The sequence below is a fragment of the Antechinus flavipes genome, chromosome 4, assembly GCF_016432865.1.
Source record: "Antechinus flavipes isolate AdamAnt ecotype Samford, QLD, Australia chromosome 4, AdamAnt_v2, whole genome shotgun sequence".
Taxonomy (NCBI): domain Eukaryota; kingdom Metazoa; phylum Chordata; class Mammalia; order Dasyuromorphia; family Dasyuridae; genus Antechinus; species Antechinus flavipes.
In genome coordinates, this window is record NC_067401.1 from 373,799,014 (window position 1) to 373,822,029 (window position 23,016).

The window sequence follows — 23,016 nt, forward strand, 5'->3', positions numbered from 1 at the left end:
TGAATGGCTTATTGAAATGTCCTCAGTTCTGGAAAAAAATAACTTTGTCAGTACTTTGGATAAGGTCAGGGTAGCAATTCCTAGTTTGAAATAACACATGGCAAATTCACAATGGCCATTCTCTTTGCCAAAAGGGGATATTTATTTGGAAGAAGAGCTTACACATAAATGAAGAGGTAAAATAGGCATCAGGGATGGTAAATATGAAATAGATTTGGGAAAGCAATAGGGTTCCCAAGGAAAGGAGTTTGCAAGAATCCATTAAAGGAATATATTATGAAGTGTGAGTAAGTCATTGACTGGTAGGCTAAATCCATAGGCAGATTTTAGCAGAATAGTTATAGTAAGGAGAAAGATGCCATTAAAGGAACACACTCTGAGGAGGAAGAGATACCACACAATGGAAAGTTCTGAAAAGAATTTAGCAAAGATCTTCATCACACTCACATCTTTTATAGGGGAAATATAACCTTGAGGGTTTCTCAGGGAAGAATTTGGTAGCTCACGAGGGATCACAGAGGAGGAGCAGGGGGAATCGACCTGGCTGACAAAATCTCAGAGATGTCTAAAGATATGCTAATAAAGATCTCAAGGATTGTTTAAAGATGCTCAGAGGCTGGAGGGATAGAAATAGGGGCTGAAAAAAAAGTTCCATCTTTATTCAAACAGAATAGTCTATACAAACAGGATAGGGGAGGACTTGGTTATGCCTGATAAGCCACATGGATTTCTTCCTAATATGGGAAGAGAGAATAAAGCTCATTTCAAAGTCAATATCATTTTTTAACACACTCAAAATTTTCTGTGTACAACTGCATTTTTAATACTAACAAGCAAACAAAGAAACTAAGGAATCAAGTATAACTTAAGAGGAGTCTTGACAAAAATATCTTCCCACAATTCCTGAAATTCTTCACTACACTTAGTCATATTAAATTTCACCAAGTATAAATCCACTTAGTTGAATAAGTTTCCTATTAAAAAATATTAACATCTGAATAGGAAATCTCTATATTATTAGTAAGTTCATTTCAAATCATTGTAAGAACGTGACTTTCCCCATGTGAACCTAATCTCCATCCGAACCATGTGAACCCAATCTCCATGTGAACCTAATTCCCATGTAAACCATGTGAACCTAACCGAGGTAGGACATGACTCCCCCTGTGAGAAATTGACCATTTTTTAACTTATAAGATAGGCACGTACCACCTGTGTTTTAGCTCCAAATACATGATTCCAGGAACTCGACACTCCTTGGAACCGTTGCTGTTGATAAGGACTGGCCCCCTTGTCAATACAACATTTGACTAAAACCACCTGGAGCCCTAGTCGGTACGTCCCTGTCTTACATGAGGTCTTCATTTGGCCCAAAGCCTTCTTTGTCCTGATTCCTATAAAAAGCAGGCAAAGCGTTCTCCATTTTGGAGCCTCACCCACGGAGATATTCATCTGCCTGGGACCTACTTTTCCCAATTGAGCTGAAGGCTGCAGAATGGGGCCCCCAGCCACTCTACTGTTTGCTCAAATCGGTGAAGTATTCTCTATCTCTTTCCTCTATCCTAATCATAATCCTCATCATTCTTTGTCTGTTATGTGTTATTTGCTATATTAGTTGTTATTGCAAGCAATCTATTCTGTGTATTGTATAATTAAATTTTACTTTCACTTTAATTGAGTCCGAGAGCATCATTTTGTAGGAGTGAATCTGAACCTTTCCCTAAAATCACAAAACATCATAATCCAAGATATTTTAAACAGAGTACTTATCAAATTATTTTAATCAGATTTTCTTTCTTTCACCTCAACTTAATACCATTCTGTGCCCTCCCTATTTAAAAAGAAATTCTGATTGAGAAGCAACATAATGCATTGTAAAGAAAACTAGATACGGAGTCAGAAAACCTATGTTCAGATCCCAAACCTGTCCTTTTCAACCTTAGTGACCTTCAGGTCTAAACTTCAATTTCCTTATTTATAAAATGAAGAAAATGTTGAGATCAAAGATTTTAATCAAAACTCAAGGATACCAGTACCTCCTCCAAATGACTGCAAAACTGGGAAGTTCTAATCACAACCAAGTAAAAATGTGATACTATCATAGATAATGAAGTCAATATGGCCTACAGAGATCTGTTAGCACAGAACTTCTAAAGTCCTTCTCCAGACTATATCTACAATCTTATGATCAGAAAAATGTAGGAGAAGGATAGGGAGAAGGATAGGTAAAGTTCCAAATGCAACAAATGTTAGCAGACAGGACTGGAGGTCAGAGTAAGATGGATAGAAAATAACTGACAATGCGTTATAAATAACAAGTGTTGCCTCTAAGCTGACATATTCATAAAAAGCAATCAAAGGGGAGATCTATCAAAACATCTTATCAGTTTGTTCATGAATGAAGACCATATTAAGCATTTAATATGTGTCAAAAAACCAAGCTAACTCCTTGGGATAGAAATAGAAAAGATACTCCCTCACTGATACATTGTTGGTGGAATTGTGAACACATCTAGCCATTCTGGAGAGCAATTTGGAACTATGCTCAAAAAGTTATCAAACTGTGCATACCCTTTGATCCAGCAGTGTTTCTACTGGGCTTATACCCCAAAGAGACACTAAAGAAAGGAAAGGGACCTGTATGTGCCAAAATGTTTGTGGCAGCCCTGTTTGTAGTGGCTAGAAGCTGGAAAATGAAAGGATGTCCATCAATTGGAGAATGGTTGAGTAAATTGTGGTATATGAATGTTATGGAATATTATTGTTCTGTAAGGAATGACCAGCAGGATGAATACAGAGAGGACTGGCGAGACTTACATGAACTGATGCTGAGTGAAATGAGCAGAACCAGGAGATCATTATATACCTCAACAACGATACTGTTTGAGGATGTATTCTGATGGAAGTAGATCTCTTCGATAAAGAGAGCCTTAATTGATCAAAGATGGACAGAAGCAGCTACACCCAGAGAAAGAACACTGGGAAATGAATATAAACTGCTTGCATTTTTGTTTTTCTTCCCGGGTTATTTATACCTTCTGAATTCAATTCTCCTTGTGCAACAAGAAAACTGTTCGGTTCTGCACACATATATTGTATCTAGGATATACTGCAACCCATTCAACATGTAAAGGACTGCTTGCCATCTGGGGGAGGGGGTGGAGGGAAGGAGAGGAAAAATCGGAACAGAAGTGAATGCAAGGGATAATGCTGTAAAAAAAATTACCCTGGCATGCGTTCTATCAATAAAAAGTTATTAAAAAAAAAAAAAAAGAAAGAAAAGATAGTCCCTGCTCTCAAAGAGCTCACATTCTTTTGATGGTTTTAAATAATCTAGGACACTGGTTCTTAACTCTTTTTGAATCACAGATTATTTTGGCTGTTATATGAAGTCCATGGACTTCATCTGAAAATAATGTTTTTTTAAAAGTACAAAATAAAATACATAGGATCTCAAAGGAAACCAATTATATTGAAATAGTTACAAAAATATTTTTAAAAAACAAAGTTCATGGATCACAAATTAAGAATTCCAGATCTGTAAGATCTAGGACATAGCTATTTGGCAAAGGAAAAATAAAATAAAATAAAATTTATAACAAACAGTACTAACTTACCAAAATTCCAACTTTTTAATAGTCATGCTTCATTAAATTAACATCACAGAATCTTAAGAGTTGGAAGGACATCATATCCTAAAGGAATCTCTATTCCCACATATCTTACAAAGGTGTCATTAACATAAAAAACTGTCCCAAAATTCATTGATAAGTACTGCTGCCAATCAAAATTTCCAATACACAAAGAATGGGAAGGAAAACCTACTTGTTATACACTCAGAGCAAGTTGTTGTTTAGTCATTCAGTTGTGTCCAAATCTTTGGGAATACATGGACCACTGTGTTCATGGAATTTTCTTGGCAAGGATTCTGGAGTGGTTTGCCATTTCTTTCTCCAGTGAATTAAGGCATGGATTAAGGCAAACAAAGGTTAAGTGACTTGCCCAGGATCACACAGCTAGTGTTTGAGGACAGACATGAATTCAGGTCTTCCTGACTCTAGGCCCGAGTTCTATCCACTGAACCACCTAAATGCCTCCCATAATCAGAGCATATACTCATAGTTATATAAAAGCCACTGGGTCCCAAAAGTCTCAGCAATTTCATGTAGGACTTAATTGCATCAAGTAAGATATATAGAATAGAATTTTAGGGAGGAAAAAAAAAAGATAAAGATTCATACATCAAAGAACAGAAAGAAGGGGAAAGATAACAGATAAGATAAAAACATGAGACAAAACTGAAAGCTGCAGACTAATTGAAACCACTTGACACAAGAGCTATGACAAACTCATCTTAAATATCTAGAGCTAGAAAGTCTTTTCTCACTAATCAGTTAATCACCAGAGCTAAAATTTGACATCTCAGCTAAAGCTTTCAGCAAGCTCCAGTTTGTTATGCAACCAGTCTTAATGAAATGGCCGTGATAAAACCAACACAGCAAAACACCTGCCACATTATTTAGCTTCTGTTCGAATATCTCCATTAGGAGAAACCCACCACTTAAAAGTTAAGCCATTCCACTTGCAAAGAAGTCTCACTATCAGTAACATTTACCTGTAATGGAGTTTAAACATGCCTTTTTCCAACTTCCAATCAATTGCTAGTTCTGTCCTCTAGAGTCAAACAAAACAAGTTTAATCCTTCCCACATCTAAAAGGCTTTCAAATCCCAAAAGCCATTAGTCAAATAACCTCCACAGGTCTCCTCTCTTTAAAGTTTCTTCAACCATTATTCCTATTACATAAACACAAGTTCTTTTTCATACAGTTGTAGTCCTCTAGATGCTGGCCAACTTATCAATGTCCTTCTTAAATTGTGTTACCCAGATCTGAATATAATAATACTAGCCCACACTAATCTAACTATATCAGAGCACAAAAGAATAATTATTCCTCATTCTTAGAATCTATGCCTATGATAATTCAGATCACAGTTATGATATTAGTTTTTTTGATTGCCACATCAAATTCCTGACTCATATTCAGCTTGCAATCCACTAAAATTTCCAGAACTTTTTCAAACTGCTATATAACCATAGGTCCCTATCTTGCGCTTGTACAACTGAATTTTTGAACCCAGGTTGAAGGCTTTATATATTGGATTTTGCTCACCACAGGATAATGGCATTTCTTTCACTAACTATTTATAGCCTGAAAAATGTAAATAAACTGGAGTCACCTATGTCTACATTATAGAAAGACTACCTATGTTACACCCAAAATCTCTCATATAAAAATAAATGCTAATACTGAAAAAATAACATTCAATAGAATAATCCATTTTTTTAAAATATGGATATCTATGATAGTGCCTTTAAATTTCAAAACCTGCTTTTTGGTTTGACAGATTTTTTTTAAATAATTAGAAGACTAAAGGAATTATCAAGCAACAGTTCAATGATATTTAATATATTACTGAAAAACTTACAATTCTGATGACCTTAGAAAGGCACCTTATGCTTAGTTTTTAGAGAATAAATTCCTTCTCTTCTCAATAGAAACATATTAGATCCATCAGAATTAACTGTGTGCCTAGAATTCCAAAGAAAGATCAATTACGGCTGGTGAAAAGAATGAAAATAGTGATATTTATTAGCAAGATACATAAATTGTATGGCAATTAATTTTATGTTCATTAAGATATCCAAACTAAAAAATCCTTTTTTGTAGTGGCAAAGAATCAGAAATTAAGGAAATGTCCATCAATTGGTAAATGGCTGAACAAGTTGTGGTATATATGAATGTAATGTTCTATAAGAAATGATAAGTAGGCAAATTACAGAAAAACCTGGAAAGACTTATATGAACTGATGCTGAGTGAGGTAAGCAGAACCAGGAAAACATTATACACAGAACAGCAATACTGTACATTGATCAACTATGATAGAGTTAACTCTTCTCAGCAATGAAATGATCCAAAACAATTCCAGGAGATTCATGATCACATCCAGAGAAAGAACTATGGTGTGGTGTCTGAATGTAGATCGAAACATACTATTTTCACTTTTTTAATTTTGATTTTGTTTTTCTTTCTCATAGTTTTTCCTTTTTGTTCTGGTTCTCCTTTCATAAGATTACTAAAGTGGAAATATGTATAACATGACTGTACATGTATAGCTTATCTTGCTGTTGTGAGAAAGGGAAAAGGGAAAGGAGAAGAAATGGAGAAAGAATAATGTAGAAATTAATCCTACAAAGATAAAGCTATCTTTACATGTAAATGGGAAAAAAAATACTATTAAGTCAAAAAAGGAAAGAAAAATGAATAATTACAGAATTATAAGTATCAAAGGAGTAAAAAAAATTTTATTCATCAAAAAATATTGTTTTTCACTGTTTTAAGTAGTATTCCTTCTGTTAAGTCAAGAGAAGAAAATAGTAGTATAATATATAATAGAAAGAGCACTGGCCTAAGAATCAGAAGACCTTGTATTTAATAGTTCTTCTAATAACTTTGGCAAATCACAAATGGGCATTAAATATCTGTTTTGAATTTATAAATACTCCTCTTTTTGTATTACTACTTCATTGTATCTTTCTCTTTAAAGATTGGTTAACTCATAAGAGATCACAAATGTATATGATTTTGAATGTCCCTTCCACTCTATAATTACAAATAATAAATTTTACCTGCCTGTATATATAACCTTTCAGAAATAAATATCATACCAAGTTCAATTTCATAACATGCAGGAAAATGAACACTTTTTACTTCAGAATTGATTTATCCTTATAGACTTCCTGTGATTAATTTAACTTTAAGATTATTTAAATTCACTAAAATGCTTTTCAGTGATATACTTATAATTAAGAATAGAACCATAGCTGCTATAAATTCATCAGCATACTAATTTTTAGGGTCTTACTATCACTTTCTGATATGAGTCATCATAAGTCACTTTTAAACAATGAAGCTATAAAAAGCACGTATGTCGATCTAAATTAAAATCATGACTTCTGCAAAAACAACTACAAAATGATGTTAGAACATCATTTGATTTTATATGCTTCTAGTCACTCATTCTTATTCAATATCTAATAATATTTTGAATATGAAAACTAAGTATCTAATTTTGGCTGGTTCATCCTAAGAAGAGAATATAATCTAAAATATGATCGTCATATTTAAAGATGATGCTATTGATAATGCTATATGCAAATGAATACACTTGGTTAAAAAGACTAACTCATGATGAGAAGCAACTTTAATATTATATACAACTATTGAGTACTTAGTGCTAAATATACTGATACTAAATATACGATAGATTGACAGACAGGTGGACAAATATCCTTCCAGGAAACTGGTTCTTTCATGTCTCAGACGTAATTGGAAACCTATTCTTTATCTATTTTGTATATTTATTAGATGTTCAGTGAGTGATTAGGTAAGAAAGTAAATCTAGGATCATATAAAGAACCAATGAATTTGAATCATCATGTGCTCGTAAACCAATTCAAAGTTGGTAATATTGTTCTGGGGCTTATTCATTTCTTGGGCACAAGGTCTTCCTAACCTAAAGAGAATTACAAAAGCCAAGCTGAGTCTTAGAAATTGGAAGCTTCGATTATAAAGTTTACATTGCATTCATATAGGAATAATTCTTCTTTTATATTAACTTCTAATTACCCTACTCTAGTATGTTATTTCAAATTTGGTTATCTTTCCCCTTTAAAATAAGCCCCAAAAGTACATTATTGTGATTTGAAAGAAATAGAAAGGAACAAATGACAAAATCTTATCTTTGGTCACATCACAAAAGAAAGACGGTTGATATAGCAGATCTCAGCAACCAATAACTACAAAACCCAATAAGATTCAGATAGTATGATGCCTCAAGGTGGTCAGTCATCAAGAGTTTTAGAAAACAGTTAAAAATGAAATCTCTATGACTAAAAGCAAAAGTCCCTTAGATCACTAAATTTTTTGCACACAGAGAAGATTTTGTTTTCTATGCAGTTATGGTATCCGAATTTTAGAAGACCATCCTTAGTGTTGTTCTATTCCAACTGATAAGTGAATCATCCCTTTTGAACAAAGAAACATTTTCTTTGACTACTACATACTGAGTGACTTTATCTGCTGTTACTGTTCCATGCTATTCTACAACTCTGACAAAATAACCTAAAATTGTGTTTCACTTTAATCTTAGAGAATATTTTCCATCAACCTAACTATACATATATAAGACCCATTTAAGAAGTTGTGCTAAAAATAAGTTGGTAAACTGGCTAGGTTCTAGGATGTAGTGTCTCTTAATGCTACCCTAACCTTGTAGCTCCTCTTTGAGCTACTCTTAATGCTCGTCCATCAACAGCATGGCTAGGCCACACTAACCCATCTTCAAGCACCAACCCGGATAACATAGAGATAGACCACCAGGAGGTAGGGGTGAAGCGAAAGAGAACTTTATTCTTAGACAGCACATATTTATGCCCCCCCTGAGGATCCAGAGGAAGGGGAGGTCCTTTAGGAACCTGGCATAATAGGATTAGCCTGAGAAGAGAGAGGGAGGCAATCTAGGTTTTGAGAGAACTAAGGAGGGAGATATGGTACCTGGGGTCAGATACCGCTTCCTGGGGCTATGCCTCACCTCCACATAGGACTCACCTGCCTGCACCTCTCATCCCTCAGATCCTCCCTCATGCCTTGAGCCACATTCCTTGCTCCCAAAGGCTTTTTAACCCTTACATCTCCCCCTCTTTTATTAATAAGATTGAATGTTCTCATGTTGACAAATGAGAAGCTCTTCCATAAACACCTCTAAAAAAATTTTAAGAATATATATAAAGCATCCTAGCAAAGTAAGCAAAAGCAAAAGAGGCAACAATACAAAAATGGCAACAGAGAGCCCATGGGATTCAATAAAAGGGGATGGGAAAGGAAGTGTGTTGGATTCAATCACTAAACCAATCTGGCAAGGGTAGTCATCTCTCTGCTCTGGCGCTGTTTCGGGCATCTCTTGGGTCATCTCTTTCTCTTCTTTTTCAGTCCCTGCTTTAATAGGGGCAACTTTCCTTGTCCTTCTTTCTGGAATCCAGCAGCCTTCCCCATCAGGACCTGCAAGACATAAATATCCTGGCCTTCTCCAAAGTATTAAGGATGGACCTTGCCAATGTTCTTCCATGTCCTTCCAAAACCTTTTGAATGTTCTCCAGCGCTTGTAGCGCAGTTTTCATGGAGCTTAGTTTTCTATCCTGTCTATAAGATTGTGCCAAATGTATCATTCCTGAAGAGAGGCTGGTGGCCCTATCCAGGCACAAAAAATTGTGGAGAGGAAGGTGGCCATCTGCTTAGAGGCATAAGCTGGTCCATTGTTGGTCTTTATAGTATTAGGAACTCCATGAGAGGAGAAGCAACTATACAAATGTTTAATGACCAAAGGAATGTTCACACAGGAGGCCACTGTGGCTCAAAGGAATCTAGAAAAGGTGTCAGTACAGACGTGGATGGCCATACAGCCCACATACGTCACATCCATTTGCCACAAATCATTGGGGAATAAACTCCTGGGATTAATTTCTTTACTAGGTGGAGGAGGGAAAAACTGAACACACTGCTTCCCTGTCTGTCAAGTTTGTTCCCCAGTGAGGCCATAAAGGCAACATAGAGAAGTAGCGGTTAGTGGAGAAAATCATGGGCACATTCAGGGGGTGTGGTGATCGTAAGAAGGGAGCATTGTAAAGCACAGTCCACCACCTCATTAGCCGTATATAGGTCTCCTGCACAGCATTGGTGAGGATATGCATGCAGGATATAAATGGAATTGCTTCCTAATCTGTAAAATCAGCTGCAAGTCAGTAAGGAGGTCAGCAATTGAAGGATTCTGAGGCTGTAAGACAGTATCCTCAATGCCTCTGAGCACTTGGACAGCATATAAGCTGTCTGATATGATGTTAATGAGCTCTGGGTAACTCTTACATCCTTTTAAGATGTCATATAAAGGATGCATCAAAGAAACAGGAATAAGGGCACGAGCCCTTAATCACTGAATTTGTCCAACCAGTTTCTGAAATCGGTTCAGAGTATTCACCTTGTCTAAGTGTAAGTTAAGTATCTGATTAGTAACTGTAGAAGTCCGCATGCAGAGTCCCAGGTAAATGATGGAATAGTTATGTGGTATCTTTTCTGTGGCTATCACCAGTCCATGTGGAGCGAGAAAGCTCATGGTCTCTTTAAGCAGAGCAGAGAGATCTTTCCCACTGCTCCTTGATAACAGTATATCATCCATATAGTGCAGTATCATGACATGAAGCTATGCCCTCCTAATTGGTTCTAGCACTTGCGCTATGTACACCTGACACAAAGTGGCTCTACAACACATCCCTGGAGGGAGAATTTTCCATTGGTAGCACAGGTCAGGCCCTGCGTTGTTTATACAAGGAATGGTAAAATCAAATCTTTTCTTATCCTCTGGGGCCAGAAGTTTGAAGAAGAAACTATCTTGTATGTCTGTTACTGTAACTGACCAACCGGTGGGTACTAGGTTAGGAGACAGCATGCCAAACTGTAGGGCTCCCATAGGTTCAACAGTAGCATTAACGGCCCTAAGGTCCACTAGCATTCTGAATTTTGCAGACTTTTTCTTTATGATAAATACAGGGCTATTCCATGGATTGGACATTGGTTCTATATGTCTGGCCTTAAACTGTTGTTGTATATTTTCACATAAGGTTTGGGCTTTATAAACTGAGAAAGGCCATTGGGGCACCCATGTTAGATTTCCATGTTAATGGTGTAGGTATGATATGAAAGGTGGTGCCCAAACCCCCAATGACCCCAATTAAAAATCCTGTGGAGGTGGTATATAAACTGAGGCCCCACAAGTCTTCATCATGCCCCTGCCCCATAGATTGTACCTGAGACCTGCAACCACCAGGGATCGGAATATCCTCTGTTTGTCTGCAAACTGCCAGCAGGTCTTCTGCTGCAACCCTTTTAGATATAGCAGCCGCAAGGGCATCCATTTGAAAGGTACTGGAGCCGTCATTCTCACATCTCTATCATCTTTCCTAGGCCAGCCTCCCCATCTATACTAAGCATGGCTTTCTGGCAGTTAGGATTCTCCCGTGCCAATTTCTGTATGAGGAGGATGGAGGCTTCTCCTCTGCCCACTGACCTCTCAACAGCCACCTGTAGGCAGGCCACAAACTCAGGAAAAGGTTCATCTGGGCCCTGTTTAATCCTAGTCACTGAGGGCTTCTGCTTTCTAGAAGCTTGAATTTTGCTAAATTCTTGTTGAGCACATTGGGACATAGCCACATACACTGGTGCATCATATTGCATTTGATCCTCATCCTTTTATATTTTCCAGCTTTCTGTATTATTTGTCCTAAACTTGTCTGGGAATCTCCAAAGCCTTCACAAAAGGGCGCAGAGGGAGCGGACAGGAGATATATCTCTTCAGGGAGGGCAGGGGATGAGGGAGAAGGCCATGCCTCAGAGATGAAGGCAACTTTCCCTCTGTTTGCTTTCTCCTCCCTCGAGTTATCATCGTCCTTTTCCTCAAGATCATAGGTCTCTCTGTTTACTTTCTCATTACTCATCATATCCCTGCCCCCACCTGTTCCGTCATATCCACTTCCTGCTTCTTCCTCATTACTTCTTCCTTCTTTTCCATCACATCCACTTCTTTTGTCTTCCTGTTTATTTTCTGATTCTTTCCCACAACTTAACTTCCGCCAGCTCCATTTTATGGGCACGGCTGGTCCAGTGAGTGCTGGTTTCTGACCCGGATTTGTTTTATGACTCTCCATTTGCACTTCATTATCTACTTTTAATGGATTGCGGATTGCACCTCTTAAAGTGCCCCCAATCACTTGATAAATGAGATGATGCCGTTCCGGGATGGCTCCCGGAGTTTCCTTTTCATAGGAAGCCATCTGACTACCTACTACCTCCCACTTTTTAAAATCCATTTCCAATTCTGCTTGCTTTACTATTCTATAAGCTTCTTTCCCTGGTACCTCCTGGTCTGGGACCCTCACAACAATTTGTCCCATTTCCTAACTTTCTACTCACTCACTAGAGCAGAGTTCTGTCTCTCTTCCTACCTGTAGGCCTGCTACAAGGTGAGGTTCTAGTCAAAATTGTCCCTGTTTGGGTGCCACTTGTAGTGTCTCTTAACACTACCCTAACCTTGTAGCTCCCCTTTAAGCTACTCTTAATGCCCGCCCATCAATGGCACAGCTAGGCACCAACCCAGATAATATAAAGACAGACGATCAGGAGGTAGGGGTAAAGCAAAAGAGAACTTTATTTTTAGAAACACATATTTATATCCCCGTGAGGATCTGGGGGAAGGGGGAGATCCTCTAGGAACCTGGCATAATGGGATTGGCCTGAGAAGAGGGAGGGAGGCGTGCTAGGCTTTGAGAGCACTAAAGAGGGAGACGTGGTACCGGGGGTCAGACACTACCTCCTGGGGCTATGCCCCACCTCCACATGGGACTTGCCTGTGCCTTTCAGCTCTCAGGTCCTCCCTCATGCCTTGAGCCTCATTCCTTGCTCCCAGAGGTTTTTTTTAACCCTTACACTAGGGCATTTTTCCTACCTTACAAACTAATATGAAATATAGCTTTAAGACTGATAAAACTGCTCAAACATTAATAAACCTGCTCCAAAAAGTGGAGATTAGCTACAAGCTTCATAGCTATTTTTAAAAGTGGATCTACTTTCCTATACAGCATGATAAATGTGGAAATACATTTAGAAGAACTGTATATGTTTAAATTTATTGGATTACTTGCTATCTAGGATATGGGGTGGGGAGAAGGGACGGAGAAAAATCTGTAATACAAGGTTTTGCAAGGGTTAATATTGAAAACTATCTTTGCATGTATTTTGAAAATAAAAAACTATTATTAAACCTTTTTTTAAAAAATAGATCTAATGACTGCTCTATGACTCTTCAGTTTTATCTAGCAGTTAATGTCACATTTGCAATATATGGATAAAGAAATATAGCTATGTAGCTACTCTTTTTGCATATACTTTCCACCTATTTCTACCAAACACAGTGATTTTACTTTTTTTTTTTTTTTTTTGGCTGAGACAATTGGGGTTAAGTGACTTGCCCAGGATCACACAGCTAGGAAGTGTTAAGTGTCTGAGGCCAGATTTAAACTCAGGTTCTCCTGACTTCAGGGCTAGTGCTCTATCCACTGTGCCACCTAGCTGACCCAATTTTATTGTTTTATTTTTTTTAATGGCTTTTTACTTACAAAACATAAGCATGAGTAATTTTTTAACACTGACCCTCGCAAAACCTTCTGTTCCAACTTTTCGCCTCCTTTCCTCCACTCCCTCCCCTAGATGGCAGGTAGTCCAATACATATTAAATATGTTAAAGTATATGTTAAATACAATATATGTATACATATTTATTCAGTTATCTTGCTACACAAGAAAACCGATTTTACTTTATTATTATACAGATATATCAGCCACTGTCTTGGACTTTGATGCTAACAATGCAATTTTGCAATTGATGCTGTATACATCATCTTATACCATTTGTCAAGATTTAAGAAAGTTGTTATGATATCTAAGGTAGTCACTAGTCTCAGAAACACAAAATTAGATAAGTTAATTTGTAACATAATCATATAAAATAATCTCTCTTAATAATAATAAAACATAACCTCATTTACATAGCACTTTGAGGACTATATATTACTTTTTTCAAAACCAATCTTATAAGATAGGTCATACAACTATTTTTATTCTCATTTTACAGATGAGGAAACTGAGGCCCTAAAAGGTTAACTGACTTGCCATATTCACATAACTAGTATCTGAGATAGTTCTTGAATGCTGCAATTAATTGTACTAAGTATTATAGCCTCTTACTACATTGCTACAACAAAATAATTGGTAAAATATAATTTTATAAAGAAATGTGAGGAAATCAAGCTGAGTAAACAACCTATATTTCTTTCAATACAATAGTTGCCATAATCGGTGTTTTTCTTTTTATTATCTAGTAAAGAGAATAAACAAAAGAATGTAAAATCTAATATACAAACTATTCTCTCTACTACTAGGCTTCAAAGAATATCAAAACAACTGAATGTACAGAAAATATTTAAATTTATATTTAAAACATTTTTAATGAGCTCAAAAAATAATCAGTAAAATGGGGACTCTAGAAGTATTCTAGTAATCAAAAAATCTAGCCAAAAGAGTAGCTAAAAATATAGTACACATAATAATATCAAATGAGTTTTTAGAAAAAGAACTGAAAATTCAAAATAATGATTTATATTTCCTTATCTTTCCTTTTCCCATTACAGCTAAAATATACAAGGGTAAACCCAAACTTTCAAGGAACCTTAAGAATACAAAGCCCCTCAAAATATAAAAAAAGTAAAAAACAAAAATAAAATGAAGTCTCTTTTATTCAAAAAATAGTTAAGAGGGCAGGGGAAATTCCATGACCTATTATTTTCTTTAATCTTTGATGTTTCCAAAACTCTTTAAAATCGAGATGTGAGTAAAAGCACAACCAGAAATTACAAAATCAAATGTAATTATTAGTATCCAACGCTAATAAAAATACCAAACACAGATCTAAAATTGATGGGAGACTTCACAAAAAAAAAAAAAAAAAAACACAATGATATATAAGTAACAGTAAATTTTCCCCAAAATGTTGTGTCCACCTTAAACATAACACTAAGCCTATTGTTCTATTTACTTGATCCCCCCCCAAAAAAAAGAGTGTGAACTTTCTCCATAAGATATATATTTATGCAATGTGTAAATGTGTGCATGTGTGTGTATATACATATACATATATACATACATATATATTATGTATACATATAAACATATACATAATATATATGCATATGTGTGTACACACACACACACACACATATATATACGTAGGGCAAGGCAATCAAGGTTAAACTCTTCCAATATATAAAGGAGCCAGATAAAGTTTTTTTTTTTTTTTTACAAAAACGTTCGAGACTTTTTGACTGACCCTTTAATATAATCATATCAGCCCAGAAAAGGCTTTTAGATTCTGTAGCTTGATCTTCGATTTTATGATTAGTTTTCTTAATTATCCTTGTCTTTCCTCACTGTCTCCAGCCTCAACCTTCAGATCTATTGATTCTTCACTTTTCTATTAAGTCAATATTGCCATATTATTTTTTCATGAGCTTTCTTATATTAGTAAGGTCCTTTGGTTTGTTTTTAACCTCTGCTTTGCTACTTGTATATCCATTCTTTTTTTTTTTTTTTAGAGCTAAACTTCTCTCAATCATGAAAACAACTTAGAGAATTCCTATTATGAAAGAACATTTAGAAATTATCCCAATTTTATTTTAAACTCTAAATCATGAAAACAACTTAGAGAATCCTATTATGAAAGGACACTTAGAAACTATGCCAATTTTCATTAACAAAATGTAGTGCCCATATGGAAAACTGAGTTACAGCAATCATGAAAAGAGCAGGAAGTATTTCCTGCTTCTTGGTTTTTTTCATCTTAGATTACACCCTTTACTGCTTTGATTTCTACTATTGTCAGAAGCAACAACTACCTATATAACCTTCTCAGCAGTTATAATCTTTCAGAGTTAGCATGATTCCTTTGATAAATAAATAAAGAATTGAGAAGGGGGAAAAAAGAACTGAGAGAGAAGAAAGGAAAATGGAGGAGAAAAGGATAAACTGAATTTATTGTAAAAAATAATAATTCCAAGTGATTCACCAAGTGAATGGATCAATTATTTCAAACATTAACATGACATGAAGGGAAAAAAATTATAAGTTATAAAGGATCTTATGAGATTCTAGCAAATGAGGGACAGAATATAATTCTAAGGAGCCCAAATTTTTAACCACTCTGCAGCTTTTCATTGCTGCCATAATCCTCTTTATTTTCCAAGTTGCTTATGGACATGAGTTGCCTCTGACAATTATACTACCCTTGTCCAAATTATACTATTCTCAAAACCATACTGATGTACTCTTCAAAGAGGGCCCTAGGCCTAAAGTAAACAAGGTTTTACTGTATTTCTAAAAAAGAATTTCAATCTGGTCTTTAAGTCTGCATCCAATAATTTGCGACATTAAGCAGCTACACAGACAGTACCATGTTCAGCAGAACTAACACAACACCTAAAACAAACAAGAGTTCCTCCACCTATCACAACATAGCTAAAAAGCAAAAATGGCCCCAGTGGAGAGTGATTTGATCCCTAAAATAACAACTATCAGAACTATTTTCTTTTGGGAGTTGTTTTTGTAGTTGTTGATTTTTTGAAAATTTAATCAAATGGAAAGTTGAAGTCCTGATTGGTTGACTCATTTTTTACAATTACCAATAACTATGCAAAAAGAAGCATGTGAAATGAGATTAATGAGAAAACCAAAACAGTTTTATTATAATTTAGAGAATATACTTTAAAAATATGGGGAAGTCAGCTATACTGGAAGACTTTTAATGCCTTTATATTATCATTTCTAATAAAGCACCATGCAATAGTCTGACTGAAAGACACTTACAATAATTTTTTGATGAATGGTTCACCAACTGTTGTTATTAAAAAGGGTTTTCCCAAAAAAATGATGATTAAGGAAATGGCAGAGATTGTATTCATGGATAGATTCAAGTCAGGATTCTCCCTGGAAAAGGGGAATATCAAGCTACAAAATGATAATATAACAGTCCCAACAAGATTTCTCACAAAGGAACTACAATCTACTTTCCCTAATACAGTGGCAACATTTTCAAAAACTTATAATTTACAAATTAGTAATTATCAAGAAATATTTTAAATTGGTAGAATTGCACCATAGTGGGTTGGTAAATTTAGTCAAACTCCCAGAATATATAACATGAAATCTGAAAAATAACATTTAATTTGAACTCTCTCTAGTCATATAAAATAAAATCAAATATAAGATTGATGTCAAACTGAGTCAATACTCTATATAACCTCGAATACATTCTACATAAAATTTTGTGAAAGAGAAGAAAAACCTTATTTTACATCCCTTTTAAAATGAAAATCAATCAACAGACATTAAGATGCAACAAAGTTCTCACTAAACTAATATTAGGCAGAGGGTAACTTCAAATAATGAATTCCATAACAAAATTTTGAGGAGAAAATGACAATGAAATGTTCACAAGAGTATCATTAATAGTGAAATAGAGGAATGAAAAACATATTGACAAATGATTCAGACTACTCAAACTTGTCAACTGAACCCTATATCCCAAAATTAAATAGCTAGAATTCTTCATGTACAATTTTAGTCTTAAAATAAGCTACATATACCAAAGAAATTTTTTCTCTTCTAAAAGGGCATACAATTATCCTTTTATCACCATTACAGTTAAGGGCACAGGGCCAGAACTTTTTGGTCCTCCCTTTGTATCAGAGATGTCTGATTTTGTTTTCTTTTTCTTCACTGTTTAGAGCACTTTACTTTAAAATTTGAATTAAGAATTTGGTCATAGGCTCTGTGTCATCTGCTGACCTTTTGTGTTATCTGCAGTTTCCACAAAACTCCCAAAAATTTCCCATTTAATTTCTTATGCCAACTCACAATATACCAAAACTACAATGAGGAAAGTTGCAATGTCAAAGGGGCTAATTATATTTCTATAAAATTTCATTTTTAGCAAATTATCATACTAGAGAGATCTGAAATAGGTTCAAAATGCTAATTTGTTGTGATATAACTAGGAGCAGATTAGCAAAGAAAATTATAAGGGGGATAACTATACCTTTTTTTAATCAGGGAAAGAAAATTCCCAATGAAGAAACTATCTCGCTAATATAGGTCTGTACCTGGTCTGCTACAGTAAGAGAAAAGCTTAGAGCTTTGGTGAGGGTTGAGGGGGAGGATATTAAATGACTTGGGCCCAATTATAGCCATCATGGTTCAGGAGTAGGACTTTAATACTACACTTGTTTACTCTTAAGTCAGTTCTTGATCCATGACTTTACAAAATCTCACAGAAGCAGTCTTGATATATAAAATGTATACATTGGGACTGTCATGCAGAAAAACATTCTGTTAAATTTCTCTAGTGGTATTTAACTAAAAATTCGTCTAATATATAAAATTTTCACAAGTAATGTGTTACCTCCTGGACATCTTCTGGATTTCTTCTTGAAACAATCTATAATAAAAGAAACATAAGAGTACCCAATCAGTCTCAGAATTTCAACTTGCACATGACATTAGGTTACAAAATGGTCAATAAAGCTTATTAAAAGAAACTTAGTAACAAGTCAATCACACAGAAATCAGTTCCCAGGCTACTTGGGACACAATCAAAACCCAAGAAACAAACCCAAAAAGAGGCGTGGGGAGGGGGTGAAGTAGAACCTCTGAGTCACCAAAAATTCATATCAAAATGAATTAAGTCTAAATTCCTACATTTATTCATAAGACATTGTTACATTCTTAATATAATAAGCTCTAATTTAGCACATGAACCTAATAAGCCTTGTTATGTTGTCTATAGTAGACAATAAGCAGCAAATTAGAAAGGAAAAGTAGAGAGGGAAAACTGCTAGTCACAGCAAAGAATCCATACAAATTTCTTTTTTTTTTTAACTGAGATTTATTTAAAGATAATAAGCCCATTACTATCTGAAAATGTTCAGAATGTAAAATGACCCCTCTGACCTCTGCCAAAGGTTCTGAGTAGCCAGTTTTATCAGATATTTATCATATATTTCCGACTTTTAATACATACAAATCTGTAAAATCTCATAATTAAATAACTATCAATTATTTATGTTAAGGAACAGAGATATAACAATTAATTTGATAATTCATGTAATCCAAATATCTAAATTTTTTCATTAATTCCAAATTCTTTCCCCAAAACATTTCAATAATTTTGATAATATCTTATATAACTAACTTGATTTCTACCTTCTTTACTTTTACTTTTTTCTCCTTACAAAAGTCCATTGAGAACATGGATAATTCAAAAACTGGATAATATCCCAGAAAAATCCAAAATTGTCTAATACCATTACAAACCAGTTTAAGATAAATATTCTCTTATTTTAAAAATGTAAATTAATTGTATTCATTTATAAATTAAATCAATTTTTAAAAAACAAAACAAAATTTTAAAAGCTTAGAATGTAGTCTCATGCTGGCAATGAGTCTCCAGAAATATAAATAATAATAACTATAGCTATAAAATGCTATTTTAGGAAATGATGGATATTTGATTTCTTTGCTGCTGCTGTTATTCTTCCTTCTAAATAAGGAAGTCATTATTATTATTAAATAGTATTAATAACACTTGTTGAAAACTAATTATTATTCATCATAACTTGTCCAAATATTAATATAGATGGCAATGTTACTAATTAATAACATTGGTTAAGAACTATTTTAGCAATAATAATTACTAGAATAAAACTAATACTATAGTAGCTGATAGTTATAGTGTTTTTAGGATTTTAAAGAAATTTATTTATGTTCTCAATTCAATCAATTTTAATTTAATCCAAAATTTGTGATAGGGATAAGGATTAAATCTGAAATTCTTTAACATATGGAACTTCCAGGTGAGAAAATCCATTCTAGTAACGATCAGCAACTTCTCACCGAATTACAGTCTTATAGTTGAATAAATAGAGCATACAGCTGCCAACTTCCTAAAGTACAATTCTGACCATAATACTGTCTTACTCAAAAACCTTCAGTGAGTCCTAATTTTTCCTATAAGACAAAAATGCAAAATCTTTGGCCACATTTTAAGGCTTTCCACAATATGATTCAACCTACCTTTCCAAATATATTTTATATACTTCAGATCAGGCACTATACCTTCTAGCCAAACCAGACTATAGCCCTAACTAAAACCTGATACTCCCTGACTAAGCACATTTTCACAAGCCTCTTCTTATCCCTAGAATGCTCATTTCTGTCTCTCAAGAACTTTGTCTTTCTCCAGGACTCATTTCAGGAACTACCTTTTCTGTAAACCTCTTCCCTGGATTCCCGCAGTTAAACATTCTCTCCCATCACCAAAATATATATGAAATTGATAAAAGCTATTTATCCCAAGAATTATATGTTTAAAATGTTCTAAAAAAGAAAAAAAAATAGCCTGTCTATAAAAAACACTCACATTAGTTTTATTATTTTTTTAAAAAAGGGAAAAAATTCAAATGTTCAACATCTGGGGTAAAATTAAATAAACAATGGCACAATATACTTTGATTCAGCATCTCTACTGGGTCTGTATCCCAAAAAGATCATTAAAAAAAAGGGAAAAGGATCCACATATGCAAAAATATAGCAGCCTTTTGTAGTGTAGGATCTGGAAATTGAGTGGATGCCCATCAGTTGATGAATAGTCAAATAAGTTATGGTATATGAATGTAATGGAATACTATTATTCTATAAGGAATGATAAGCAAGCTGATTTTGGAAAAGCCTGAAAAGGCTTACATGAACTGATGCTGAGTGAAGTGAACAGAACCAAGAGACCATTATATACAACCACAACATGAAGATCAACTGTGATGTCCTTGGCTTTTTTCAACAATGGGGTGATTCAAGGAAATTCCAATGGACTTGTAATGAAAAGAGCTGTCCACATGCAAAAAGAGAGCTATGGAGACTGAAACTGGATCAAAGCATAGTATTTTCACTTTTTGTTATTGTTGTTGTTTGCCTTTCTTCCCCTCATTTTTTTTACCCTTTTTATCTGATTTTTCTTGCACAGCATGAAGAATGTGGAAATATATTTAGAAGAATTGTACATGTTTACTTGCACATGTTTTGCTTGCTGTCTAGGAGAGGAGAAAGGGAAGAAGAGAGGAAGGAAAACTTGGAAAACAGGGTTTTTGAAAAGGTGAATGTTGAAAACTATCTTTGTATGTATCTGGAAAAATAAAAGGCTACTATTACTATTATTATAAGAAAAATACTAACTTTTAAAAAACTAAATAAATAGATGATGGCACATCGACAGAATATTACTGCTCTAGAAAAATGACAAATATGAATTTAAAAATATATATGAAAAGGCATACTATAAAAATTGACCCAATGAAAACATGTTAAATAAAACATTAGCAAAGATTTACAGCATTATTCAAAAAAATGATCCACTATGACCAAGTTAGATTAATACAAAGTACGCAGTTCAATATAAGGTAAACTATAAACACAGTAGGCTATATCTTTTTTAAATTACATGATTATAGCGAGATAGAAAAAAAAAAGCCTTTAATAAAATGATACTCATGTTTTTTTAAAAAGTGAAAAACATAGGAATAAAGAGAATTTTATTTAATATCTAAAAGCAATAATTGGAATTATTTGTGATGGAAAAACACTAGAAGGTTTTCCAATAATATCAGTGGTAAATAGAAGAAAGTCTATTGTTACTGTTAAAAATCTGATACTATTCTAGAAATGCTAATCATAAAAATAAGAAAATGAGAAAATAGTCATAGGAAGAAGAAAAATTAATTCTATCTGTAGATGACATTCTCAAGATTCAACAAAAATTTAAGCAAAATAATAAGTAACTTCTACAAAGCAGCAAAGCATAAAATAACGATAACAAAATCATTTCTTTTTCTGGATATTACTAATAAAAAAGAATGAAGAAAAAAACTTCCATTCAAAATAACAACAAAATACCAAGACAAAGTCAAAACTTAAATTAGTATGATAATATATAACAAATATATGTATAAATATGAAAAATAATGTAGTCCTGGGCTACACACCCAAAAGTAGACAAAAGAATAACAGACTTGAATTTGAAAAACAAAGGTCAAGAATTTTGAAAGCAGAGAAGAAAAAGGAAGGAAAGGAAAAGGAACAAGAAAGAATAATGTAACATTTTCAGATCTCAAATTATACTGCAGAATGACTCTCAAAATTATTTTGTCCAGCCAAAAATTTAAAAAGTAGTCAGTGGAAAAGACTAGGTAAACAAGATCCAAAAGCAATCAAAGTGTTAAATAAAACCAAGGATATTAATTTCTACAGTAAGTACTTTTTGTTTAATAAAAATTGAAGGGGAAAGTGAAAAATACTTTGGCAGACTTACACCAATATCTTACAACATATACCTCTTGAAACTCGAAACAGAAACATAATATATAAGATTATATCTTTTAAAAAAAAATTTAGAGGACAATGGCAGGCATACAGCTATGACTAGAGGAAGAATTCTTAACTAAGCAAGGGGCAGAATAGAAAACATAAAATAAACGATAGACAATTTCAAATACATAAAACAGAAAAGGGTTTGTATTGACAAAATCTATGTGAATAGAGAAGAATGCTGCAAACTGAAGCAAATCTCTGATATAGACTGATTTCTCAACTATATAAAGAACTGATACAAATATATAACACTGAGGAATATTTTCTAATGGAAAAGTACACAAAGAACACCATTTGCAAAAAAGTAAATACATACTATCGATACATACATACAATAAACATGATCAACAATCATATGAATCAATGAATCCTGAAACAAACATATGAAAGAATAAGAATGAAGAAATAAAAGCAAGTTAAAACAACTTATCATTTCAGATTAATCAAACTGGCAAAGGATCACAAAAGAGGAAAATGGTAAATATTGGAAGACATGGACACAAATGCACTATTTGGGAGAACTGTGAGTCAGTCTCACAATTTAAGGAAACAATTTGGAATTAAACTTTTAAAAAATCACTAAACTACACATATCTTTTGGGTAAGTATTAAAGCACTACTAGGCACACAGTACAAAGATGTCAAAATTTTAAATTCCACATTTACATAAATATTTCAGTAGCACTTTTCATAATTACAAAGAACTAGAACAAAAGTACATGTCCTTCAAGTAGACAATGAGTGAACAATTTATGGTATAAAAATAGTATCAGAACATTATTTTAGGACAATAAGAAACAATGGCCATAAAGAATTAGAATAAC

General features: G+C 34.1%; 1 protein-coding gene across 2 annotated transcripts in view; it reads right to left on the reverse strand.

The window, feature by feature from the left end:
• Positions 1–23,016, reverse strand: part of RPS6KC1 (ribosomal protein S6 kinase C1) — a 213,771-nt gene that overhangs the window by 173,069 nt on the left and 17,686 nt on the right. For both annotated transcript variants that reach the window (XM_051998401.1, XM_051998400.1), the window contains exon 2: positions 18,177–18,212. In XM_051998401.1, coding sequence (XP_051854361.1) covers positions 18,177–18,212 — 36 coding nt within the window. The remainder of the gene's footprint in view (positions 1–18,176; positions 18,213–23,016) is intronic.